We start from the raw sequence: 27,140 nt of genomic DNA, 5'->3' as shown, positions 1-27,140 counted from the left end.
AGATGTCTCCATACAGACGGTTTATGACAAAGTGCAAATCACTGGTTACACTGAAGGACTGGACGACCTGATTAGACTTCAGCAGAAAACATCTAAAAGAGCCCACACAGTTCTAGGAAAACAGATTATTTGGACAGATGAAACCAAGATGAACTAGAAGAGAAATATAGAAAAGGAGGGGAACTGCTTTTTTCCCCAGATAATGATCAGATTATCAGCATATTGACATGTGCATGTATGGCTGCCAGTGAAACTGGGTCATTAGTGTTTATTGATGCTGTGACTGCTGTGATAGAAGTAGCAGGATTTATTCAGGGCAGCATGGTGGCGCGGTGGTTAGCGCCGTTGCCTCATAGCATCACGGCCCTGGGTGTTTGCCATAGGTGTGAATGGTTGTCTGTCTCTGTGTTAGCACTGCAGGAAACTGGCGATCTGTCCAGGGTGCACCCTGCCTCCTGCCCTATGGTAGCTTGGATAGGCTCTGCCCTTCTCATTTAAAATTAAATTTGTCCAGTTAATGCAATACTTTTGTTAAACCCTCCAAATTAAAGCTAAAAGTCTGCACTTCAGTCACATCTTTACTGTTAGATTTAAAAATCCTCTGTGTTGGTGCACGGAGGCAAAACTGAAAAAACCTGGATCAATATCAGCCGAACTGTACATTCTGCTTCCACACATGTGACTCCAGTCATGTAACTTAACATGTGAGCTCACAACCCATTATAAAAGCACGAGCGTAGTTTTATCTTAATAGCTTTTAGTGGAGATGAAAAGTTGCCCCACCAAAAATCTGACTGTGTGTGTAAACACTCGACATAAAGAGCACCCTGCTTTCACAATCAGCATTGCATTGAGAATTTTAATGCGAACGAAGGTCACATCTGCACATCGTCTCCATATTTCAGCAAGATTTAGACAGCGCTTGGTCCGCTGAGATTTCTCATTCAACATTTCCTAAAATATTGAATCCTGAAGGGAACTTGGACCAGAAGTATGGCCTGACAGCAACAGCTGCGAGGCCCATAAACAAGACTGTCCTTAGGCTGTGAACAGGACAATCTGTCAAGAGACACCACGAGAAGCACCTGATGAGCCACCCACTCCCATCCACTTACATACAGGAAACCTTTGTGCCTGGAAACTACTGCACTGACACTGAACTGCAGGATGCCCACGTACTGTTTCATGTGACTGCTGTTGCTTGTATATCAAGTAAAACTGCTAGCAACATTGTTTTTCAAGAACTTCGCCACGGCGCTAGAAAGTTTGAAGAAAAGCTGAGGCCGATTAAACAAATCCTGTTCTCTTTATTTGGTTGTCAAAATAATTTATTTCTCTTTGGTTCAATTTCCAGAAGCGGGCAGTTCTTGTGCGCGTTACACAACCATTTACTCACAGCAGGGGAGCTCCGAGTTCTGACGACCAAGTGCCAATTTAGGAAATTTGTTTGTGACTGAGGGCCGCACAGGAAAAATACATCAAAACCATTTAGCATTCGTACAGTCTCTGTTCAGAGAACTGCGATTTATGTTGGTATTTTTTACTATGGTTTACAGCCTTGGTGGTATTTTTATGACCCCTGCTTTGTCAGTAGCTCTTAGGAGGTTTTAGTTGGCATCATAGCTGAAACAGAAGAAAAACACCCCTATGGTTTCATATTTGATGAACTGTGTAGTGATCATCTTTCACTGGCTCATGAGCCACACACACTGTTCCCAAGGACCACAACTATGCATCCTGAGCTTACAGTAATCCTCTTCTAAATGCATGTGATGATGACGAATCAGTGTGAAAATGCTTTCTTTTTCTTCCCGTTCTGTACCGCTCCCTCAGGGTGAATGGTCCAATTTTCCCGGACGACTCCTCATCAGGAGGCGAAACGGACTCGCACAAGTTTTTCAGGCTCGAACCATCGAAGGTCACCAACGGCTGCTTCGTCGCCAGACTGTCCCGACAGGTGAGACGCATGGGAGGAGAAAGCGTAAGATGAAAGTAAGAAGAGAATAAAGGACAAGGCTGCTTTTAAAGGACTGAGATTTTGTGATGTGTGTAGAGTATTTACACGTGTGCGCGCATGCAATTGCTTTGCAACAAGACCTTCTAGTAGTGCTGAGGCTGCACTTCTTTGCTGTCTGACTGCAGGGAGGTCAGTCAGCTCTGTGAGCCTGCGCACGCACACACACACAGTAGGTAGATGTGTGTGTGTGTGTGTGTGTACCATTGCTCTGTAAAAACACTGCAGCAATATTCCATAAAAATGAGACAAGCTAAAGATGAAATGCCTGTGAGCCAGTGAAACATTTCAGTACTCCAGAGCCAAGATGAATGGATAATTCTCTGTGTCGCTCTTTCAGCCTTTCCTCCAAGCCCTCAAGCCTTGTTGCATCACCTCATTTGCCCCCTCCCCTTTCTTGCCTCTTGCTGCACTCATAAAAAGAGGGAAAAATACAACAGAAGGAGCTGCTGCTCCTTCGATCACCTGCAGCTCGAAAAATGCTGCAGTGAGGTCCGTACAGCCACAACAAAAACTATTCAATCACGTTGGGTTTATAATGGTTTACTCATGTATAAAAATGCATTTATAGGAGTTGAAAGTAATATTTAGTAAGTCCCTAGTAACGCTGATCCTTTAAATCTATTGTCATAAAAGAATGTTGCAAAAGACAAAGAAGCTTTAAAAAATTTGCTTCTGCAGTGATGCAGATCTACATGCTAAATGTTCACATCTGGAAGTAAACATGGAAAAGATAAAGTAGCATCTTGAAAGCTGAAGGATGAAACGAGTTTAAAACTCCTCGACACCTTTGAGTGCTGAAGAAAAAACAAGAAAGTGCCTTTAAGTGAAATCAGACATTTGACAAGAAGAAAAATGACTCTTTATGGAGGCAGAAACGTAAATTGACATGCATGTACAAGTACACAACAAACCTGTTTGTGCAGACAGTAAACTCAAACGCTGGATGCTGTAGGACAAATGAGAGTGAGAAGCAGAGCAAACACCACCCGTGTAGTCTGCTTGTAGGTACTTGTCAGTGTGAACAAGCCAATTCCTTCAGCAGAGAAGCACTGATTTGAGACATGGCTGAAGGATCGGTTAATAGAATAACAGTTGAAATATAGCACATCCTGCACTCTGTGAACAAAGAGGACATAAAAGTTACCAGGAATCATTCTTAAATTGGTCTTTCTTCCTGGATTTGTCCCACAGACACACACACAGAGTGTAGCAAGAGGCACAAATAAGATATTTGTAAGATATTTGTGTGTGTACATATATATATACACACATACATAATAAAGACCAGGTGATTGATGTGCAGGAAAGGGTTTCATTTAAACGTTCTCATGCAGAATGTGCTGCTGGTTAAAGAATCATTTCTAATGCAAATCGTATCTTTCTAACACAAATGGGCACGCTGCTGCAGACACCTCTGTCCTGTCCAGCTCGCTGCGGTAATTTAAAATCTAATGATCACGCCTAATTGGATTGACGACCACTACAGCGACTACAATGGACACAGAGCTGGGGCTGCAGATTTTGTTACACTGAAGAGATACCTCATCGATGCGTGCAGATACACAGAAATTAAGAAATGAGAACCCGTCCTCATAGACGAGGGGACAAACTGCACCTGTTCCACATCTGGGAGGTTGTTGAGCTCTATTCCCCCCTCAAGTATCTCCAGTATTTCCTCACAAATTGTAGATTTAGCATTTTAATTTAAAAATGTAAGGGTGTACACACGACTCAAGGAGCCGAGCTGGAAGCTCTGTGTGGTTATCAGTGCTGCTTTGAGCTAATAGCTGAATAACAATGAAGCTTTTGAAGTGGTCACATTTTCCTGATCAATCAATCAACCGGATAGGTGAGATATTTCGGCCTGGACCAAAGTGGTAGACCAATGATCTTGTCACTGAGACTTAAAGTAGACATTTTAATTAGAAAATGATTCATCAGCCTGAAACCTGAAATATTTTATCTGTTAAACACGTGTGACGGGCTGCAATCAGTCATACCGCTCTCCAGTAAACTGTAGTCTTCTGCATTTTACCACCACATTGGCAGCGCAATTAAAGTTCTGAGGCTTATAAATGACTCAAAGCGTACAATGCTGTCAAAGTAAGAAAAATGGAAAACTGCAGAGACAGATTAAACTCTCAGGGGTGAATAGAAAATGCATTTGTAATATTTTTAAGCAGCTTTCATAAAAGAAGAGAAAGTAAATGATGATTCAGAGAGACTGTGACAGAAAACAGACAGACCAAAGGTTCGGGAAAATTTAATGGGATTTCTTGTTTCTGCACTGCCGATGACAACCTTTCACTTCTATCCATATAACACTCAGGCTGTAACGTACAAAGTTCATTTGCAGTCCTGTGAAACACTGAGCACGTCCTTTTAGCAGCCAGGTGCTGATAATCAAATGCATTTGATTGAGTGATCATCAGTGATTGTGAGCGCCTCTGTAAAAGCAGAAGTTTGCATAATGTGCTGGTTTTGAGCATTCAGGTGTGTGTTTATGTGGATTTACTTTGAAGCCACAGGACCTGGGCACCTTGCAGTCATGGATTTTACCATGAGCTCCTCTGCACACTGACGTATTCTAGAGTCAAAAGTGAGACCATCTGTCCAACAGCTAAAAGATGGCCTAAATCGGGCCACGCAACAGGGCAGTGACCTCAAACACAGCAGCAAAGCTACACCAGCATGACCGAATGCCCGCAAATCTCAGTGAACTGAAGCAGCGTTGTAAATAAGAGTGGACTAGAATTCCCCCACAATGGCACGAGAGAGAAAACCTTTACTTAATCATTACTTTGGTTATTGCTGCTAAAGGTGGTTCAGTACATGACTGAATCGTGGAGTGTACTTAGATTCGCACGAGACTGCAGAGTCTCTGTGCAAACTTTCTTTTCCACAGGGTTATTTGTGTTTCAGTGTGATGGGGAGTTATACATTAAAATGAATGTTGCCAAGGTGACTTCATGAAGTAGTTTTGATTACATCATTTTTAGACAAGAGTTATTAACTAACACCAACAAGCTTGGTTAGCAAGCTGCACAGAGTATAAATACACACAGAGATAAATACGATCTAATTTGCACAAAGTAACAAGAACTGAGCACAGACTTCTTCAGACCGCAAGACAAATTTACAAAACTTACAACATGATAAAGATGCCCCCGAACTCAGAGTTGGTTGCCCATTTGTTTTATACTGAGCTTCTAATCTGTGCATTTCCTCTGTAACATGAGTCTGTGGCACTAACACACCTTCTAAAGCCAGTCTGGAGTGGCAGTGTGGGAAGCTACACTATGACAATTTTCAGCCCGAGGGCTTGTCAACAAAATTCATCTACCCCGAATTTATCGCTTATCTTCCCTCACCTTTTATTTATGTATTTGACTGGATTAATGGCCCTGAAGCTTTAACGCTGGATGATTTTTCGATTGGTCCTGTGTTTTCTGTCCAGATTAAAAATAGTTTCTCTACTATCCACACGGGATAATCTGTAATTAATTTGGCAATGCTCGTACATCTGATAGGATAAACCGAGATAAATTTCAGAGAACTTCTGAGTGCAGGTTGGTTATTCAGTACTTAAAGAAGAAAAACTGAAGTTTTACTTTGAGGGCTGGCAAACATTACAAACACATTAGCATTTTTGTTGTAAGCAGGGTATCATTGTGATGATAGCATTCAGTCCAAAACCAGCTGTTTTCTCACATGGGCATAGAGAGGAAACAAAAGTGGTTGTAGACTGTGATCATCCTGGTGCCTTTCAGATGATATTCTTTATTTGCTGCCATGATGCGGTGTAAAAGCCTCCTCCCCCTCCTCTGCAAGTTCGCCTTATGGCTGTAGCTCATTTCCACACCATTGTGTTTTTATTGTGTAGATGTCCCCTGTGCTACATTTTAATGCATTGTGGCTTCACATTAAATCTTCAAACTGCTCTTTCTTCTTCAGGCAGATCCTACTAAGGTGGAAACAGTCCAAGATGTGCTGGCAAGGGCGGCGGCAAAGGGCCTCCTGGGCGGAATGATTCCCGAACAATCAAAAGCTGCTAAAAAGGGGAAAAGCAAGAAGAATCGAGCAGCATCAGCCAGCAGCAAACCTTCATCCTCCTCCAGCCTTGAGAGGGAGACGGGAGGAGAGCTGCCAAATGGACGAGATCCAGTCACACCTTCAGGAGATGAAGAGGAGAAAGGCGAGGGAGATGATGAGGAGGAAAAAGTGGGCGAGACAGAGAAAGAGGGGGAAAAGAAGAGGAGGGGGCATAAAGGGCGTAAGCGAAAAGGCCATTCAAAGCAAAGCAAGAACACTACTGTCTCCACGCATGAACCTAAAGGCCACAAGAAGAAACAGACAAAGAAAAAAGTCAACCAATCACATCACAAGAGGCGTCGGACGAAAAGCAAACCGAGACGAATACCTCGCCTTACACTAGCTTTAATGTCCTCTGCAAAACCCTCCAACCACTTGTCTCCAATCACAGCTCTGGCACAGAGGATGAGCATCAATCCAGCGTTTAAATCACAGCAGACATTACTCAGCACGCCTTCCCCCGCTGGAAAGCATCCTTCAACCGCTCTTCCTGCCATACCCGCTCCCCACACCGCCTCCACGGGACTAAACACACAGCCTGAAAGAGCACAGGAAACATCGAACGACGCTGCTAAACCAGCAAAAGAGGCGGTCAGAGCTGACAATGTGGGGCTGCCACCAATCTCCTCCACCTCTCTGCGCAGCAGGAGTGGCAGTTCTGGCTACAGGCCTCTGTCTGGGACCCTCAACTCCCAGCAAGGCAACATGTCTACGTCTTCATCCTCAATCTCTCTGCCTGATGTATAAAAAAAAAAAAGTATTCTCACGGATGTACTAACTGGAATGTACTAACGCCACATCAAGTGCTTTTTAATTATTACAATATTTAAATTATTTTGTAGCCATTTCTGCTGCTTAGATTTGTTTTTTAAATATATGTGGCTCACTCATAAACTAGATCTTCTAGTAATTTATGTTGACTAATACACAAATAAATTACTAATTGGGCCACAGTGAAGTTCAGTGAAGAGCAGGTTGCAGTATTTGTCAGGCACAAAGTGTAACTACTGACCTGATTGGTACCCATCTATCAGTCAAGGTGGCCACACAACTGAAAAATGCAGAACTTGACATGATTTAGATGGTTTATCATGTCAAAATTAAGTGCTTGGTATAGCTGTCATGGAGGCCTGGCTTAAAGGTGACATATGCTCATTTCAGGCCCATATTTTCCTTTGTGGGATCTCACGGTTGTTTTACATTCACAGTTTAGAACTGTTACATCACTACATTTTCATTTTTGCTTTTTTCCTCCAGTAAAATGATGCACATCTCTTTAATCTTCAGTGATACAAAAACAAAAAGTTTCATGGGAATAAATAACTCTTAATGACTCACGAACTGCAGACAGCTGGACTCTGATTAAGCAAGAGACCGATCACAAAAATACCTGAAAACACACACGCGCACGCACAGGTTTTATAATGCTGTTTATTCTCACAATTGGTTACATTGATAAAGTGTACAAATCAGTGAGCAGCAAACGGAAGCAGACACATCCATCAGTGGGAAATGGATAGTGTATATATGTGTGTGTGTGTGTGTGTGTGTGTGCGGGCGTTGTTTATGTGCAAGACTGACAAGAGATGCAAGGAGTCCACTGCTGCTACAATCCTCCTCCTCACCCTCCGGTCAGCGGTTCAGACGGAGCAGTGGACTCCCAGCTCTCGGTACACTGTACAAGGTGAAGATATAATCCATAACCTGCTGTGTTCTGCAAAGCGGAGCTTGTTGTAGCGTTGTGACTAAACCGGGGACTGAGACGATGACAGTCATGAGACTTTACTTGCCCCAACTAATAAAAATCAGTATATACCTTTTATAAAATAGAATAAATAAAATAAAAAATATTTCTGTTCAATACATACAGTCTCTCTCTCTCTCTCTCTCTCTCTCTCACAACCGTCCCAGAGCGTGCGAGGCTTTTCATGACTTTCCGTTTCTCCAGATCAAAAGAATGCATAGATAATTGCTAAGTTAAATTCAGCATCAACTTAACTGCCAACTGTGAGCGCTTCCGATCGCCTCCGTGTTCATTATCTGCTCTCGTATTTTTCTTTATCTACAATGTATATCAGTATTTTACACTTTGGCCATTTGGTGAATTTTCAAAAAATAGAAAAGAAAAAAAAAAAAAGGCATTTCATTAGAGGAAAATAACAGGCAAAGAAACACATTAAAGAAAAACATAGCTTATAACGATGATTAATGCCAAATGTTACATGAAATCAGTATTATGTACAGAAAGTTTTTGTCATCTCGTTCACATTTCAGCATCCTTGTGACAAAAGAAGAAATCATCTCCGTTACTAAAATAGTTTCTTTAGGTTCCCCCGTGGAGCCAACAGACGAAGTGCAAGACAACATGCTGACCGTTAGCTAAGCCCCCCCCCCCCTCAAGTTACTGCCTCAGCCCCTGTCAAGCATTTCTTTGTTTTTTTAGGCCACTTATTTATCACAGAAATGTGACGCAGCACAAACAAAAACAGGCAAAGACGAAGACCGGGAATCTCACAAGTCAAGGAAAATACCCGTGACTTCAACTCAGCCTCCTAGTAGATGTGCCTAGTTTGAAACTCCTATGTCGCCTCGTTCTCAAGTTTCTGAAAACTTGACCTCTGACCTTGACGTCAAAGTGACTGATATTCAAACTTGTCCAAGACTTTTAGTAGATGCAGCTATGGCACCAAATCCTACGTCACCTTGTTCTCGAGTTATCGCCCTCACAAACTTAGGTGTCCAGGCCTCACAGCTACGAGGGGAAACCCTCCGCTCTGCACAGCTGCACCCACCTGGAGGACTGACCTGGACGGTCAACCAGAAAAGTTTGGTGACTTCTGCATTGGGTCTCCATAAGGTAAACTTTTTTACGAATGTGCTACAATTGTTACTGCTCCCTTATTCACAGCAGGTAGCTTCATGTGTTTGATTTGGAAGATTTGTTTGTTTTTATCTTTTCCAACTATGGGATGTCATTCCAGACACGAAGGCATCTCGTCCTGGGAACTTGTGCATAGTTACTGAACCACAAACAATTCAAGGGACGGCTGCAGCTCGACATCTTCAAAATCTTCATCTTAAAAAAAGAAATCATGGAATTGTGCAGTATTAATCTGGAAGTTTTGAAATTTTAGTTAAAGCAAAAATAATGAATTTTGGACTTTAGATTTTTAAATGCTGCGTCACATATCTGCAGTAATTCTTGAAAGCGTATTACGCGCAGACTAGCATCTCCTGCTAACAGCAAATGTTCAATTTTGGACCCTAACAATGATGAACGTCTTGAACAGACTTTATATGTTTTATGAAGAGTTGGACCATATTTTTTTAATCCGGCTGTTGTTTTAACATTAGGCAGTCATTTTGAACCAGCTGCTAGCAATATGATGCTAAATGTCAGAGGCCAGGCTACTCCTTCTGGCATAAAAGTTGGTGTCCTCAGTAGAAAGTGAGCCATGATCCATTCTGCACCGACCTTCTTAGTCCCAGGATAACCAATCAGGTACACACAGTGAAAAATGTACCACCATACTGCAGCAGGTTGAAATACAAACACAGATTACAATTATGCTTTAGTGTTTCCATTTCTTTAAAAGGAGCCTATAAAGAGAGGACAGAGCTCTGATGTAGCAGCATCGTCTGGAAAAGAAGCCGAGAGTGAACCCAAAGCTTGACAGGCTCTAATCAGGGGGTTTAGCAAAGGGTCGCCTAACAGAGTATTAATCTGCTGCCCCACACCCAGGAGGGAGATGCGTTGTTGTGAGGATCTTATGTGATTTTTAGGTGACATAAAGGACTTCATTAGTTATTACCATACATCCAAGCTTGTCAGATATGTGATAATAAGGAGCTAGCAGGTGAAACTGGAACTCTGCACAACACAGACACAGAGCGAGCGGTTTCATTACACTGATGAAATCAGACGTACAGTGAGTAAGGAAACACAAGGCGCGTTCAGCTGAACACAATCCTGGAGACAGACCGATATAGAGTCCATTAAAGTCCGTCAGTCTGGGTCAACACGTCTCTCTGCTGGCTTTCCTCTAGAAAACATCCACAGCTAAAGAGAAAATTGTCCTCTCTCTTTCTCAAATCACAGTTCACATCAGCTGTGGACTAAAAATCATCACAACCACACCCAGGTATAAAAACGCATTCCTCAAGTGTTCCTCCAGGCTTGTTTGTGTTTTTTAATGCCACCCATGATCTTTATTAGTTTAAATGAAGTCTGATGACCGATACTGAGGTGGGATTTAAAGGAATAATCCGTCAAACTTCCTCCAACATGTGTATTAAAGAGCAGCAGCATGCTGAAGGTCTCCTGTGTTTGGAGCAGCACTGTACTAGAGAGAGAGAGGGTCAGCGCCACCCGCCCCCATCTCGTCCTCCGTTATGGCTATCTTCTGTCATTTCCTAGCGGGATGAGAAAAGAATAACAACGTAAACAAGGAAATGCGCGAAGTATGTTTCGGGTGAAAGGTCACCACTCGTTCAGACGCGGGGCTGACTCTCGCACAGCTGATGAGAAAGAACGAATAAGACAGGATAAACGAACCGTGCGACTTCTGATTTCTCACCCTCGAGTCTCTGAAAGCAGCAGCAGTGTATTGATATTGTATAGAATGATTCACATTTAGATAAAAAGCTCATGCAGGGTCAAGTGGTTGGAGGGTGTAGACTGAAACAAATCTCTTTATCTTCCAATGATCATCCGCTGATATGAAACTTTTCATCTCCTTACGGTTACAGTCTACTGAAGATGATGAGCTCGGGGGGGAGGACAACCCGGTGGATGAGGTTGGAGGAGGAGTGTGGCCAGGTGTGAAAGGTCATGCTGTCAGCACAGGCACAGACACAAATGCACAAAGAGCACGGAGAGATCAGCAGCAGCAGCACACAGGATCACTTCCTGCCCTCTTCTCCTCTGCTGCTGTGAGCTGAGGGGAATGAGACCTACTTCTATGTACACAATCGCCTGCATGGCCGGCACTCAGGTGGTCCTCTTCAGACGTGGGGTTGGTGCCTTTTTAATTCTCACTTATTTGGAAGAAACAGACTTGAATTGCGGCTCAAGAGCCAGTTAACTCTTGAGGTGAAATTCCAATTTGCTTCCAAACCAGTGAAGGAGTTGTGACAGGTTAAACGCCCCACCCCCAAAAAACCCAAGGGTTTTACTGCGTTTCCATGGCTACTGGGGTCTGTGGTGGTGACGGGTTTTGGCAGCGATGCGTCGAGTTACTATGGTGACTTGGGGCCGTGGTCGAAAGCCGGTAGTGTTTCACCACGGTTACTGTGGCAACTCTGTGACAGGTCTCTTCTGTTTGAGGGTGTCGATGAGAGACAGGACGCCTCGCTTCACACTGGTCGACACCCGGCGGGACACCGAGTCGCCGGGAGGCAACGAACCGCAGGCCTTCTGGGAGGGCGGTCGAGCCACCAAACACTTCTGATACCGCAGCTGTAAGAGAGCGAGGGAGAGAGAGCATAAATTATGGAGAGTTACAACTGCTGAGGATACGACTGTGGAAGGGGCAAGTGTGTGTGTGTGTGTGTGTGTGTGTGTGTGTGTGTGTGTGTGTGTGTGTGTGTGTGTGTGTGTCCGTCCTTGTGGGGATCAACAGCCCTTTTAGGGAGCGGTCCCCAATCCCTGGGCCTCGGACCGGTACCGGTCCGTGAGTCGTTTGGTAGCGGGCCGCGACGAGAGTTGAGGCTCGGGTGTGAAATGTATAGTTTTCAGGGTTTTTATCAGTTTTCAGCGTTATTTTGTTATCGTTTTTATCGTTAACTCGGTTTTCCTCGGTCTTTTCACGTGTGTTATAAATAAATCTTCTTTTTTTCGGTACCGGTACTAGTTTTATTTTGTTGTATTTATCCACGACACCTTAAAGGCCGGTCCGTGAAAATATTGTCGGGCATAAACCGGTCCGTGGCACAAAAAAAAAAAAAAAGTTTGGGGACCGCTGGTTTAGGGGAACAAAATCCCAGTCCCCACAAGTTTGAAGGCATTTTTGAGACTTAAAATGTGGCTTTAGTGTCAGGCTTATAATTGGTTTATGGTTAGGTATAGGGTAAGGGTTGGGTAATCATTTAAAAAAAAAAAAAAAAAAAAGCATTATGTCAATTAGATGTCCCCACAAGATATGACCCAATGTGTGTGTGTGCATTTGGAGGGTTGACTGCACCAGTCAGACTGCACCTCTGCTAGCTGTGATCAATAGTAATGACTAATGATTCTTGTCACCATCAATCTGTGTGTGTGTGTGTGTGTGTGTGTGTGTGTGTGTGTGTGTGTGTGTGTGTGTGTGTGTGTGAGTGAGTGAGTGAGTGAGTGAGTGAGTGAGTGAGTGAGTGAGTGAGTGAGTGAGTGAGTGTGTGTGTGTGTGTGTGTGTGTGTGTGTGTGTGTGTGTGTGTGTGTGTGTGAGTGAGTGAGTGAGTGAGTGAGTGAGTGAGTGAGTGAGTGTGTGTGTGTGTGTGTGTGTGTGTGTCTCCATATATCCAAAGTTCTGATGTGTGATCAATAGTGCAGTCAGCAGTCGACCACAGCAGAGGAGGGCGAGTAACCTCCACTAATGGGATGCATCGCAGCATAAACAGCGCAGATGGGACTCTGGGTTTGTGATCACATTATACTGATGAAATGGAAACACTGTGAAGGTATTACGGCTTTAACACAACTGTTATTACTTCAAATCCATATACAGTACATCCTGTTTGAGAAGTTTTCAGCAGAGCAGGAAACACCGCTGTGTGCAATCTAAAGCATTTACCATTTAAACAGAAAATCTATAGCGGATAACCTGCAAGGGCATCCACTGCAATTTAACTGCTTTATCCTGATCTAAATGCATGTTTCAAACCAGCAACGCTTTGACATGGGGTCCCACTGCAACTTGAGCAAATCGTACTGGTTAGAGCATCTGTCAAGACTGAACAATCAAACCCCAACTACACTACCGCCAAGGACATCCACCTTCAGAGAGAGGGAGGCTCTAAAGATCTTCCCGTCTGTAAAACCTCTGCATCAGCAGCATTAACATCAGCTGGTAAATAACTTAACAAGCTCTTTGTTAAGTGCAATCAAGAGTTCAGAGATTTAATTAAGCTACAGAAAAAAATGCAAACGGCTCAAAGTTTCTCTTCTTTTACCCATTTAAAGTTCTTTTACATCTAACTCTTAATCCATGTACGGACCACAGAGCTGAATTTCAGCTTGTGTGACTCACCATACAAGCTGCCTGTACGGCCTCAGACACGCTCCCAGCATTGGGCTCACACCAGAAGATGTGACAGTCGAAACGATGGCTGCCAGCGTCCATGATGAAGGCAAACGTGTGCACGTCACGCCCAACGCCCATGAAGGACAGGAAGCGAACACGACACTCTACCAGCACATCCTCTTCATCCTGCGGACAGAAAGTCTGAACTCTTTAGGCATTAGGTATTAAAGAGCTCACTCTCATCAGTAATTTATTTAAACAGCTACAAACAGCAGCTGGGCTGTTCAAGCTGAACGCCGTGACTTCTTCACACACACGGGAGTGGAGTTTCTGTGTGAGCTGCGATTCATCGCTCGGGTCAGCGGCTTATTTTCTCTCGCTCCAGAATGCAAGGTGTGTGTCTTTTCAGCATTTTTCTAGAGTAACACATTGAAATAAACAGTAATCTTTCTGATGAGGTCTGAAAAGGTTGTGCTCATTGGAGCCCTTCCTGGAGAGCAGTCTCTTCTATATGTGTCTCCAGAGGTCAGGAGACCAGTCGGGGCTCTTTTATAGGATCAAATAATAATAATAATGAAACCAAATGTAAAGCAAAGTTTCACACAGTGTGATTACAAACTGCTGCTTATGCAACGAGGTTTATCAGGTATATCAGCCTTGGCCAACACCCACAGAGGCAAATCCAGGTTTGCATGAGTTAAAATATTTCGACTTTGGTGGCAGCTTAGCTTCATGCTGCTGTTGGTTCTTCAGTCAATCCTGGAGAAAAGCAAAGTGAAGTCAAGTGTGAAAAGTGTCCACCATTATGGGGTTTTTCTGTTTCTCACGTAAGTCATGAATGCAAAAGACGCCTTTTCCTGTTCCGACCAGCAACCAATCAGCAGTCCACATACACACACACCGTCACTCATTTTGATCTGTGTTGGTTTGTGGAGGATGGTGTATGTGTAGGTTGCACACCCCGTTTGCATATGCTCTACATAATCAAATATGCACGCAAACACGATACTATAAATCAAACATTAGGGGGGAATATTCGCGAGTTTCCAACCGACTTCACGCGAGTAAAACGAGGCAAAACTTTGCTTGGTGTTTGGTGTGACTGCATCATAAGAGCTCAACAACATCAGACCTGTCTGACCTCGTCTTTGCTGATGGTGACCGTAGCGTCGGCTACATTGAGGGCCACCGGAGTCCAGTCGTCTCTGCTGGAAGAACCGATCAGACTGTCTATAGCTCCATTCAGTATATCCATGCCTGATGTAGAAGGTGATAAAACAAAACATTTGAATTAAATAAACATTCAGAATCAACATTAACATTTCATCACTCTGTGTGTATGTGTCACACCAACCTATCGGTCTGGCCACAGGCATCATCCCAAGATAGAGCACCTGAAACTTCTGAACCAGCTCCGTCTTTGGTGTGGGGAACTCTGCTGAGGAGAATTCAACACACATTTGAATTGGTGCTCATAAGAATACATAACATAAAGTACACTGAACTGCACCACAATTTTACAATAGAGGGTGTATTAAAATTAAAAAAATAAAATAAAAAATCATTTTAAAAGGCTATTTTTTAAATTTTAAATATACATTGCCTAAATTATACATTTTACATATGAATCTTCATCCAGATGTACGGCATGTGTCCATATGATGGTCGGACTTGCCTCATGCGAGCATGTTGTTATGCTACATACCAGCAACAATGTGAAACTCACGAATCGCCTCTTTCTCACAGTACATGTTTCGATCGTTACCGGTGAACGACTGTGGAATTAAAGAGTGCTCGCGCTTTAATATTTGAACTGGTATCTTTGAGTGTTTGCTGCCATCATAAATAAATAATCTCCAAATGTAGTGTTAAATATTTTAAACAAGACTTCTGTTGAAATATGTCACAGTAGACTAGAAACACATGTTTTCTTACATCGTAAAAGTTATTGTCAGTAACCACAGCGGTTCTATTTGAGAAGCTGACATGAGCAGACCAGTCAGAGTGTGTGTGTGTGTGTGTGTGTGTGTGTGTGTGTGTGTGTGTGTGTGTGTGTGTGTACACACAGTGATTAGTTCAGCACAGCTAACGTCGTCTCTCTTAGAAAGACTGACAGGTGACAGGAAATAACAGAGTGAGTTATGACAGGAAGCGGATGCTCGTCGTCACATCTCTCATTAAACTGACTGAAAAACAGAGGCACAGAGTCTATTTTTACCATCTGTCGGACATTTAAAAAATTTTTTTTAAACTTCCTCCTTTTTTGTAAATCTAAAGGTGAGATGATGAACTGCACTGCACCACAAACCTCTAAATCTGTCAAGTGGAAAGAACTGCTAGGCAACCTGTGGCGTTTTTGATCGTTACTATCACACTTGGTGCAGGTTTCTCTCTAGTGCACTGATTGAAAGTTGGTAGGCGTGAAGCATGAGGAGCAGTAGCAGCACTGGTCGAATGATGGAGAAGGAGGCAGCAAATTTTATGAAAAAGAAAACGCATTAAACCCCTGTCAAAATTCAAGGCTGCAATAATAAATCTCTCCTAAATCATCTTGTTATAAATTCTCATTAACTAAAAAGGACATTACGATAAAAAGCCAGCTATTTTCTGACACATTCAGTCTCCCAAATGGCCAGTTTGGACGCATCTTCAGTGCCACAGAAATGATAACTCCCCGTGCGTCTATTGACGCAAGACAGTTGTCACATTTACTCCCTCTTACACACACAGACAGACAAGGAGTTGCTTTGTGTAATGTATGAAGCCTACCTTGTAAAGGGAGATCGAGTCCTGCCTGCATCCTGTCATGGAGGGAGCCTCCTGCCATCGCTTTGGCATTCTTTCTCTCTGTCATTATCTGGAGGAGAGGCAGGGAGGGTTAGAGAGGGAAGCAAAAAGAAGATACAGAAGTATGAGGAAATGGCATGTAAAAGAAAAAAAAGCCAAAGTGATATGCCGTGACAGAGACACAGGGGAGGAGAGCGAAGAGACAAAGCCGAAAAACAACAGAACGTGTGAGAGTGCAGGAGGATGGGTGAGAGAGGGAGATGAAAGCATAAACACGAAACCCTGGAAATGCTTCACCCTTGATACTGTCATGCTGTCTTCTCATTTCACCTGAAGAGCACAGAAGTGCACTCACACAGACACACACAAATTAAGCAGGTCACACTCCTCTCTCCAACACAGTGATAGCCTTTTCTCCCGAGCAACACACACGACGCTCACGAAGCAAGTAAACTGCTTCACCCATTGCTTTCACAAACCCCACTTAAAAACATCAAACGTATGTTGTCGTTTTTGGTTTTTTTTATGCTGGATTAACAGGGTTCTTACACATTTTTCAGGTACTTTTTAAGCACTTTCAAAGTCCATTTTTAAGCTTTTCCAGCACATTACCAAAAATAATAAAAAAATAAAATAAAATAATGCATGTTTCACTTTGCATCACCTCAGTAAGACCATGTAAAAATTAAAACAAATAATCTCAGGTCGACTTAAATGTCCTTTGTTCCCCTTTTGTAAAAACAGAAAAATGCACCACACAAAAATACTGAATAAGGAAATGGTTGCCTTATATGCGTATAGTGCAGAAACTCAAAAAAGACATCAAGTTGTTAGAGATATTCATCTCCACTTGAAAAAAAAACAACCTCACAAAACAAGAAAACTGCACCAAACGTCACAATAATACACAGCAATTGTAATTGCAGAGAAATACTGCATTTATTTTGGTCATTTCATTTTCAAGCAAGAAGCTCACCCTTTTTGAACGGAAAGACAAAACAAGTGAACTGGAAGGGGAAAAGGAGAAAAGGAAAAACGATGCTGACAGATGCAGAAAAGGATCGATCAAATGGCGAGAAACAACTCAGAGCTCATTAAGGGAATGTTGTTGGAATTCAATAACTTTAAGCGTAAAAACACTGAAATGCAGGCACAAAAGCAACAAGACAAAATACATGAAGACCTGCAGCTCCAAGAAATCCAGAGTAGAAATACGCAGTTAGAAGACAAGCACAAAGAAGTACAACAGAGAAATGCAGACATGCACAAGGACAAGCTGATACACAAGGCAGCATCCAAACAACTCAAAGACAAGCTTGAAGAAAAACAAGCAACATTAGAACAGGTGGAACAAAGATGCAACAAACTTGAGAAGCAAAGCACCGAAACAATCGATGAGTTGAGAACCCTCATCCTGGAGAAAAAAAGCGCTCGTGGAAAAGTGCATGGAAAAGAAGAAAAAAAATGCTTCGGCTTGTTCCGGAGGAAGGACGCTACTGCTTCCTCACCTGATGCAGCCTCGTCTTGCTCCACCTCTGTTCACCCCCCCAACCAGTCCCGGCAGTTGACTGCCCCCTCCTGAGCCTGGTGCTGCCGGAGGTTTCTGCCCGTTTAAAGGCAGTTTTTCCTCCCCACTGTCACCTAGTGCGTGCTCAGAGGGGATTGTTGGGGTTTTCTCTCCTCTACCTTGTTTCCTGATTTACTTGTTAACTTTTCGTTCTTACCTCGTTTTAGCTTGTTTCTTTATTTACTTGTTTAACTTTTTCTTTATTGACTTGCTTGTTTAACTTTTTTTAAACTTGTGTAACAAAATAATAAACCAATTGCATTAATCCTTCGAGTATTTTTCATCTAATCTTGACAGAATTTTTCCAAAACATTTTCAAACATTCAGATCTGTCTTTTATTTTCTTCTAAATGGTGAACTAAAAACTCTGGAACAAGGTTTGAAACACTGAAACTGTTTCAGCTGAAACCGGCAAAGTCATGCGTGTGTGTGTGAGACTCACAGAGGACACTGTGTCACTAGTTAGGTCATCATGTTTGGGCTCAATCACTCCAAAATTATTTAGGCCAAATCTTTAAAACGGTGTCATTGCATACACATTTGCAATTCATTCAATCGCACAAATGCAGAAATTATTATTTGCAGTATCTCATCTGATTTATTGTGAGAATGTCATGCCCAAAAATGGGGACAAAAGCGTTTAATCGTTTATAAGAAGAGGTCAGAAATATAAGTGCTGACATCAGTAGTGTCCACAGGAACCTCTCAATCTCAGCTAAAAGCTCATGTAAACCATTTCTGCAACCACCAAACAAAGCAAAGACACCAAACAGTTAAAAGAGCAGTTACCTCACCATGAAAAGGTAAGGTAAGATCCATCTTTTGATTTATGATGGAATTAAATGTGAACTGAAATTTTTTTTTAAAGGTGTTATATGCTATAAAATACTTTTAAATAAATTAGGTGAGGAAAATTAAAGATCCAATTTTTCTATGTTTGAGTCACAGTAACTTAGAGTTACTACAGTTTCAAGCACCACATCTGACATTCAAGCACTTTTCAAACCTTGAAAGGACAATATTACAATTCAAGCGTATTCAAGGATTTCAAGCACCCGTACGAACCCTGGATTAAAGACTTCAATCAAAATAAATCTTTATTAGCAACCAATTCTTCTTTTCTTATCAGTTTTCTATAAAACAGACCGACTAGGGGGAAAATAAAATATTGTTGTTAGATGTTGTTAGATCGGGTGTGATGAATATGGAGGGGGAGGAATGGCTCCTCTACATTTTCAGCTAAAAACACTTCAGAGGCGAGCATTAGTTAAACCTTCTGAAAAATAAAATATTTTCATCTCGACTGCATATAAATGAAGAAATCATTCGAAGGTCTTTTCAGACGCTGAATATAAAGTTCGCCTTTTAATGAGGACAGTCCATTAACTAAACGTTCAAAGCAGACAACAAACACGCAGTCTGAATACTGCCCTTTCAGCCCTGTTTGAATTCACCTGTATTCATCAAACACAGCAGAGAAAGCTTGCTGGTAACTGTGTTTGGGAGTGTGCTTTGACTGTGTGATGGATGTTAAATAAGATAAAGCACTGCAGCATTTCTTCAGCACCATGACTACAGATTAATTTTTTTGCTTTATGGGTTTTAAGATGAGCTTGCGTGCTGAATAATTTTGTGCTTTTAAAAACATAATAAAAAAAATTAAAATCCATCAACACTACATTTTCTTCTCCGTGAGCCTTTATGTTGAGTGGGAGGGAAAACATTTGTCCAACTACTTGGCTAGCTTCATCACATCCGTCTGCCAAAATCCCAAAGTTAGCCTCCTGTGTCTGGAACCTCCTCCGGCCTGAACAACTCACCCGGGAGCAGATCTCGTGCAGGCTGGTGGCGATGGCTTTGGCTGGTGTGTCACAGCGGAACACATGACATTTCAGGATCCTGGTGTTTTTATCCCTCGCCACATATGCAAAGTCCCTGAGAAGAGGAAAACACAGAGTTGCTTTACAAAAAAAACAAACACACAGTCACAAATGGAGATGAGTTTTGCTGGACGAGTTTGGTGCTACTTGGAGAAATTTTAAAACAAAAATGTGTGTGTCTACTTTTGAGACTGACAGGTCTTTGAGACAGATGAGAGATGAAGTGACCTTTTGTAGCGGGATGAATATAGGACGGACACATGCACACACACGCAGAGACGACAATGGACCCCAAAGATCAATAGAGCAGCGTGATGCAAGAGGGAGTTGAATAGAGTAACAGCAGGAAAGAACTTTCCCCTGGGCCCACTGGAGCCGAAAACAATTTAACTCAGCTGAACAGAAGGAACGGAGAATAAAAAGGAGGAGGGAAAGAGATGGGATGGAGAGAGGGATGAAGACACAGGATACTTTAAAAAGAAATGTAGCTGCAGCAAATTAAACCAGAGCATCACACACACACACAAAGACATAAGCCAATGTAAATAACTCCCTTCAGGCTGTGTTTCAATATGAGATGTAATAGTCAAACAAGGCCTGAGGGCTAACAGGATTCCTGGACGCAGATTCTCAGGGACGTTCTCCACGAGACATTCCTATTTACGTACGTGTGTGTGTGTGTGTGTGTGTGTGTGTGTGTGTGTGTGTAACAAAGTTAAAAAAAAAAAAATACTTGTAGACAGACAAGGACAGGGGATGTGACCTTCATTTCCTCCATGTCTGAATGCATGCACGCAGTGGTACAGAGTACATCAAGAGCCACTTTCAAGATGAAAGAAAATGAGACGGAGAGAGGAAATTAAACAATAAAATGATGTAGAGGTACTCTACAGGAGGAGCATTGCAGACTGAAAAGGAAGGAATGCGTTTACCTCTCTCTGTATCCAAGGAAGCAAAGAAGGAAAGGAAGACAGGTTAGTGGGAGGGGAAAAAAAGGGGGAGAGAAAAAAAATCCATCGCACCAGTGAGCGTTATTGCCGGGTGACAAAAGGTTGCAAAGAGATGCACTTTCACATAGAAAATTAACCTTGAGTGACATATTCACTTCTCCTGCCGTCTCCTTCTCTAACAGAGTTTTAGTGGCGGTACGGTAAAATGCACGTATATATGCACACAGATCTCAGCAGCACTGCAGGTGATCTTAAATGCAGAGTTACTCTGAGCTAAAATTATATATGGAATATAAAGGAAAAGAGAGAAAATGGATGAAGAGAGGGACTCGGGGTGACGGAGAAGTCAGGTTGTGAACAGTTAGCCTGCTGAAGGCTTGCATATCCTTAAAAGACATAACGAAAGAAGCTTTTTTTAAGCCACATAAAAAAATTAATTAAAAAATTAAAAAAAAAAAAACCTAGAGCAAGAGAGTGGGTGACTCGAAAAAGGAAGGAGAGAAAATTGGAAGTGAATTGTAACAATGTACAAGATAAAGATAAAAGCCTAAAGACGAGAGCAGAATAAAAGACCCCGAGATGAGAAGAACATAAAAGTCAAAGGAGGATTGGAGAGAGAGGGGGCGGGAGAGAGAGTGGGAATGATATCTCATTTCTAATATAATCTTATCATCATGCCAACGCCCCTGAAAATGTCAAGGTTGCTGTGAGGATGTGTAATCGGTGGTGATAATGAGTTTCGCAGCACATGAAGAGAGGGCTCTGGGGGCTACGGTTCCAGTGCTGACACAACCACTTCACAGGGGTGTGTGACACAGAGAGAGGGGAAAATCCCAGCTCTGTGCAGGTTTCAATACAATCCACATGCTCACAGACCGTGACTCGTACAAACAAAAGAAAAACTGGGCTAAAAAACAACAACAACAAAAAACAACTTGCATAAACTTACACCAGCATGTAGTCGTTAATTTAAAATCTAAACTGGAGTTCATTTTTGCTGACACACTGAAAAAATTCTTATCTTGCATTTTTAATCAAACACGAATTACACTGTTTGGAGCTTCTCGCTGTTTTTTAAAAATCCATTTTAACACGAAATAAAAGCTTCTTGATTAAACTTCTGCACCTAAACAGACCCTTAACAAGACGAGCCTCACCTGTAATCACCTCCATTACATGTCAGAAGGGCTCTTTTGAAAGAGCGTGAGAGTAAACAAGTATTTTTCCTTAAAAAAACAAAAAAACAAACTGTAGTGATAAGCACCTCCAATTACACACATCTCACAAAAAAGAAAAAAGAAAAAAAACACCCTCCAAAAGGCCTCTCATCTGTGGTTTCTCCTCCTTTTCTTTGTACTTTAAACATAAGAGCAGGAGTGATGCTTCCAAAAGTGAGGATGAGGTGTTTAAATGTACTTACAGGGTCTGTCGTCCTATCCTGGCAGGTAATCCTGTGACCGGCAGGCGTATTTACAGACTCACACCATCAATTTCTGGTGATACCGAACTGCACTGCACGCGCGCTCTCCTCAACCTGTCTGCTCCACACCCTGTGAGCACTAACCATGCCTCCCCCTCTGGCAGCCTCATTCCCCTCTCCCTCTCTCCTGCCAGATCCCCCTCCCTCTGACCACCTCCTCTTCTCCTCCTCCCTTTGCTGCAGCCCACTGTTCAGACTATCCAGCCATATGTGACAGATCCCAATAAAGTATTTGGAGAGGGGGAAAAATTGCTTGTGGTCCATGTGGTGGAGGGATTTTCAGCTTCATTATACGGAATAACATCGACACCTGCGCGATTACGACTGCGTGGTTGTGAATGAAAGAAGAGAGACGCACCCTCAAGGCAACAGGATTGTGAGGTTCTGCATATTCCAAAAAGCTTTTAGCCTCATCCCGTCTCCTGAGTACACTCGTCATCGCGCGCACGTGTGTGCCAGCTCTTATTATACAGTAAGCACCAACTGTTTCAGTCCCCAGTCACCCGGCTGTGCCTCATAACCTACATTCTGCAGTGTGCATGCTGCAGCAGTGCACAGCGTCCTCTGCTGGTTGCCCATGGCTTAATTTTAACCTTCATATGCCCAGAAAAAGGCTCCTTTTCTTTTAATATTTATCTCATTCTTACTTCGGGAAGCTCAAACCAAGAAGCTGCCGGGTACAGTGACAGCATGATGTCAGTGAAGCCCAGCCAAGCTGCGGTGAAAGCGAGGGACAGACAGTCAGGTGGGGATTTGTGGTGGAAGAGAATAAAGGCCACTCTCTGTGTCATCCTCGACTTTGTAGTGATGAATTAATCTGACATTAGCTCCCCTTCATCAATCACCAACTCCCCCTCTTCTCCACGTTAACTCTGCCACCTGTCTGCTTGCCCTCATTTGTTCCCATGACCTTTCACTGAGCGAGTGTTTTAAATTCGCCATCGACTTATAAGCCGAAGCGTTGAAACGCTAAACAACAAAAGGATGCTGACATCAATGAGTCAGGACCCAGATTACCGCTAAATATACAGAAATCTCTCTGAACATTTACAATCCAGGGAATTGATTTTGAGCACAGTGTGAGACGTGCTTTTATACACACTGTAAATTATTCACGGAGACGAGAAAAAGAAAGTCAAATTTAAGGGAAAAATAAAAACAAACAAAAAACCCACTAACCTGCCATTGTCCCGGCCAACGCCCCAAACTCGGATGCTCGCGATTGGCTGAGAATGAAGCACGCTGCGGTCCATGGGGTCGACTAGGTTCAACATATTATTCTCCAGCATGAGGTACATGTCCTTCCCCTGGGCACACAAACACACACAAATCCTTCAGAGCTCATCATAAAAATATGCAATCCTTATTTCCTGCAGCGAGAGTCACAGCAAAAATATAAAAAAAACGAAACAACAGTCCTTTAAATGCCAGCGGCTTTCAGTACAACTGTTGCATATATTTATTTATCCGTGTGTACATGTGTGTCCCTGTGAGCTCTCTAGCTTTGAAGGTCTCTAAATAAATTATAAAACCCTAGAAAGAGGGTGCTGGGAGATGAAAGGTTATTAAAAGAGGGATCGAGCCCTCTCTGTCCATTCTGTCGCTTCATATTAAATAAAAGCGCACCGCAGAGAATTGATAGCACTGCTCTACTTCCCCATATTTCAGGAGGCATTTATCCACGCTAACTGATGCTGCTCCTTTCTTTCTTTTACGCTTTTCTTCCGATTCATCTTCCTAAGCATTCCCCTCCTCTCCTTCTAATAGCTGCAAACACGATGCTCTTTATTTTAAACAGGAGAGTCTTCATCACCTCTCCCCAGATGCCAACGGTGTCCCGGATGTCGTTCTTGCAGTAGGACAGCTGTCGGATGCAGTTGTTAACAGCGACGCTGCTCTTTCCAGGAGCCAAGTCCTCCTCGGCCATCTCCACCCAACCCAGAGAGCGCACGGCGAAACACTGAAAGAAATGCACACAACAGATGATCACACCATCATACACAACAAATACAAAGAAAACAAGGAAGTGGAAGAGCATCCAAGATTTGAAGGACTAAAAAGTTGAAATTTCTTTTAGGAATCACGGATCCCTTGGCAGCTCCGAACCGTGACGCTCACACGTGTTGGGTATATTCTCCTTCCAGCAATGTCATTCCTTATTAATGCCGTTTTGTCACTATGGGGCATAAGGTTTACAAAGTTTTAGAGCTACCAGCAGCTGGTTTGCTGTTACTTTTTTTTTCTTACCTCCTCTCAAGACTAGTGCTGAATGTCCTGTATTTGTACAGGACACAGTTTGTTCTACATCTTGCATCACTTTAATATATTTTCTAAGCTCCTCTAAGCTTGCTGTAATGGACAATGAATGGTTCAGGTGTATGGATCATTCTCAAGAGCAGGCTCTGTTGGTAAATACGCTGCGCTTGCCTTTAGCAGTTGTGGCTTGTGTGGAAGAGTGAGCCATGCAGGGTTAGTCTCAGGGTCAGTCTTCTGCCTGTCCACATGTTGATGCAATCTGCTGCTACTCTGTCTTACCAGTTGATTTTGAATCAGAGAAAAGAGGGAAAAAAGCACTCTGAAGAACAACTGAGACTAAAAGCTATTAAGTGAAGAGCATTAATTTAATAGCAAAAAAGTAAAGTAACTTTTTTGTACACAGACAGCAAGTTTAAAGGTCATATGTCTCATAAAGTATTCATTTGATTTCTGCAGTCCGTTCAGAAAGCACTCTGCACTCTATATAGGTCAGGGAGGGAGACGGAGACCGTCACAGTTAAACTGACTCGTGGCAAGTTTGTTCTAATGCAGTCATGTTTCCACTCATGCTAGGCTGAAACTGCTTTAGAGTGAGATCTAATACGTAATTAACTTCTTCTTTTGTAGGCAGAAAAATGATCACTCCAATCTTAAAAGAGCAATGGCTGATTTGCTTCTCTGTAACATGTGAGTGTGCGAGCGTGTTGCCATATCAAAAGCCTGAGCTGCAGGCATGTGTTTGTGTCTGGTCTTCATCACAGTGTCACTGCTGCCTAAGGACTGAAGGCTGGGACACCAACCAACCCACTGAGTTTTAACTCTGATGAGCCAAACACATCTCGAACCTTTTTCAGAACTTTAACAATTAATAATAATATTACTACTACTATTAATAATAATAGTAATAATACCACCACCATCAGGGGAATCCGAAGCAACAGTGGGTACAAAAAAAGACCAAATGAGGAAAAAAGTTGGGAACTAAAACAAAATTGAAATCCTCCTACATCTTAGTCTGCTGACGGTTCTCATCTATGACCGGTTTCATGATGTCACCAAGATGCCTAGCAAAGCTAAAATGACCCATTTGTTGTATTTATGCACATGTAACACTTTGTAAAAGTATCGTATCATTTTCATTTCACTACTGTAAAATCGAATTTAGCAAATCTTTTGATATATCCAATTTATATTGATATTTGTAGGTTCAATATTACATTACAACACATCACTTCACACATGACCTTAAGAAGGGACTATATCAAAAGTTCAATGATAAATAACTCCATAAATGTACATAAGGCAATGTATCTTGGGCATGTATCAGTGTGTTTAATTCATGGCAAATTATTAAACAACCAATCACCTGCAAGAAAAGTGCTCATAAAATTAAATGAAATTTTCTTCTCTCAATCTATCAAAATAAGGGATGATATGTAAAAACTGTCATATGTCTTATAAATACCTCACGAAACTGGGTGGGAAATGAAAGAAAAAAAACAAAAAAAAAAAAAAAAACTTATACAGTATATATATATGATAGTGTGCAAATACCAACATGCATAGGTACATGCATAAATGTAATGAATGTGTACAAGTTTTTGTGCTTTGTTGTCCGTACATTTTGTGGTTGTTGTGGATTGTGTTCATTTATTTTAGTCTCACTGGAATTTGCTGCAGCTTATGACAGAATGCAGTGGGTGTGAGTAACACTGCAATTTAAAATTTAACTTATGGCCCAAGGTGACCTTTTGCAAATGAATGCCACCCTCCACAGTAGTAAGTTTTACTGAGCCTGAGACTCCTTAAAGGCTTAAATGTCTCATTTGAATTTCTGGTTTGGATGCTTAAAGAGGGTCCACCACTGCACACTTGTATTTTCCTCTTCCACCACTGGGGGGCAAGCTTTCTCTTCTTTCAACAACAGCAGCAGATCATGAGTGCTGGAAAGCCGAGTGTAACTTTAACCATTTAAAGGAACTTTAGACACTGAAAAAATTGAAGTACTTTTATAAAAAAGTAGCATGTTTGGCACTTAAATTCTAAAATGATCTTTTAACCTACTTCATACCATTTTTTTTTTTTTTAAATATAGAGGCAACAGCTACATAACAACCTCACCTGATTCAGCCTGTCCTGTGTCTAAGACCACACATTATAAAGACATTCGAAGGCCAGTGCGTAATGCTGACCTTCATGTATATAAAGTTTAGAAAAAGGGTTTTACCTTTGCCTCGGGGTCACTGTTAATACTGCTGGATTCTTCTTCTTCTGCTGCTGGACGGCTCCTGAAAATAGTTTAAACATAAGAGAACTATTAGCTGCTTTGTTAGCAAGGTTTCTGTCTGATGTGTGAATTTACAGAAGCTACAAGCAGGCGATACACTAGCAGAACATGGACCCTTTTCCTGAAGAGAGGATCTAACTGGCTGCTTTGGCTGAACCTGTTACACTTTAATTAAATACAATCTCCAAGAAACAAAGAAGAGATTAAAATACAGGACAATCTGTTTAATAACTGCAGCTCTGGAGGCTTTCAGAGATTCATGCACAGAAGCTGGATGGATTTGTGTGTCTTCTGTATTTTACCTTAGCTTGAGTGACGCGTAGCGAAGCGTAGCACCCTCAAACTCTTTCAGACTGGGGTCCGGGTTCACTGTGGCTGCCTGCAGGTCCTGATGCACATATGTGAAAATCATAGCAAAATAAGCCTCTGTATCCAGCAGGGGTTCCACCCTAGAGCATCTTTTACACATGCAACCTGGAATACTGTATGAGAATATAAACCGATTGTGTCTTCTGTCACTGAAACACTCTCCTGAATTAAAAAAACAAAACAAAACTGAATGATCCAACAGGAGTAAGTGCAGCCAGATAAGATCCTGATGAAGAC

General features: G+C 42.2%; 2 protein-coding genes across 8 annotated transcripts in view; one reads left to right on the top strand and one right to left on the bottom strand.

Annotated features, from left to right (window-relative positions):
• The window catches only part of LOC113023424 (putative methyltransferase NSUN7), a 36,428-nt gene extending 27,394 nt beyond the window's left edge, over positions 1 to 9,034 (top strand). The window contains exons 12-13 of the mRNA XM_080302215.1: positions 1,834 to 1,957; positions 5,972 to 9,034. Of these exons, the coding sequence (XP_080158341.1) occupies positions 1,834 to 1,957; positions 5,972 to 6,856 (1,009 nt within the window). The 3' untranslated portion in view covers positions 6,857 to 9,034. The remainder of the gene's footprint in view (positions 1 to 1,833; positions 1,958 to 5,971) is intronic.
• The window catches only part of apbb2b (amyloid beta (A4) precursor protein-binding, family B, member 2b), a 57,748-nt gene continuing 38,134 nt past the window's right edge, over positions 7,527 to 27,140 (bottom strand). For 3 of the 7 annotated variants that reach the window (XM_080302938.1, XM_080302943.1, XM_080302939.1), the window contains 10 exons: positions 26,837 to 26,922; positions 26,475 to 26,535; positions 23,805 to 23,951; positions 23,171 to 23,298; positions 19,502 to 19,616; positions 16,097 to 16,184; positions 14,682 to 14,765; positions 14,460 to 14,584; positions 13,334 to 13,513; positions 7,527 to 11,567 (listed from right to left, as the gene is read on the bottom strand). In XM_080302938.1, coding sequence (XP_080159064.1) covers positions 11,397 to 11,567; positions 13,334 to 13,513; positions 14,460 to 14,584; positions 14,682 to 14,765; positions 16,097 to 16,184; positions 19,502 to 19,616; positions 23,171 to 23,298; positions 23,805 to 23,951; positions 26,475 to 26,535; positions 26,837 to 26,922 — 1,185 coding nt within the window. In that variant the 3' untranslated portion in view covers positions 7,527 to 11,396. The remainder of the gene's footprint in view (positions 11,568 to 13,333; positions 13,514 to 14,459; positions 14,585 to 14,681; positions 14,766 to 16,096; positions 16,185 to 19,501; positions 19,617 to 23,170; positions 23,299 to 23,804; positions 23,952 to 26,474; positions 26,536 to 26,836; positions 26,923 to 27,140) is intronic. The other 4 variants (XM_080302941.1, XM_080302944.1, XM_080302940.1 and 1 more) reach the window with 3 other exon arrangements.

Source organism: Astatotilapia calliptera, chromosome 6, assembly GCF_964374335.1.
Source record: "Astatotilapia calliptera chromosome 6, fAstCal68.1, whole genome shotgun sequence".
Taxonomy (NCBI): Eukaryota; Metazoa; Chordata; class Actinopteri; order Cichliformes; family Cichlidae; genus Astatotilapia; species Astatotilapia calliptera.
The sequence above is the reverse complement of the archived record's forward strand: the minus strand, read 5'-3'. Positions and strand labels throughout refer to the sequence as shown.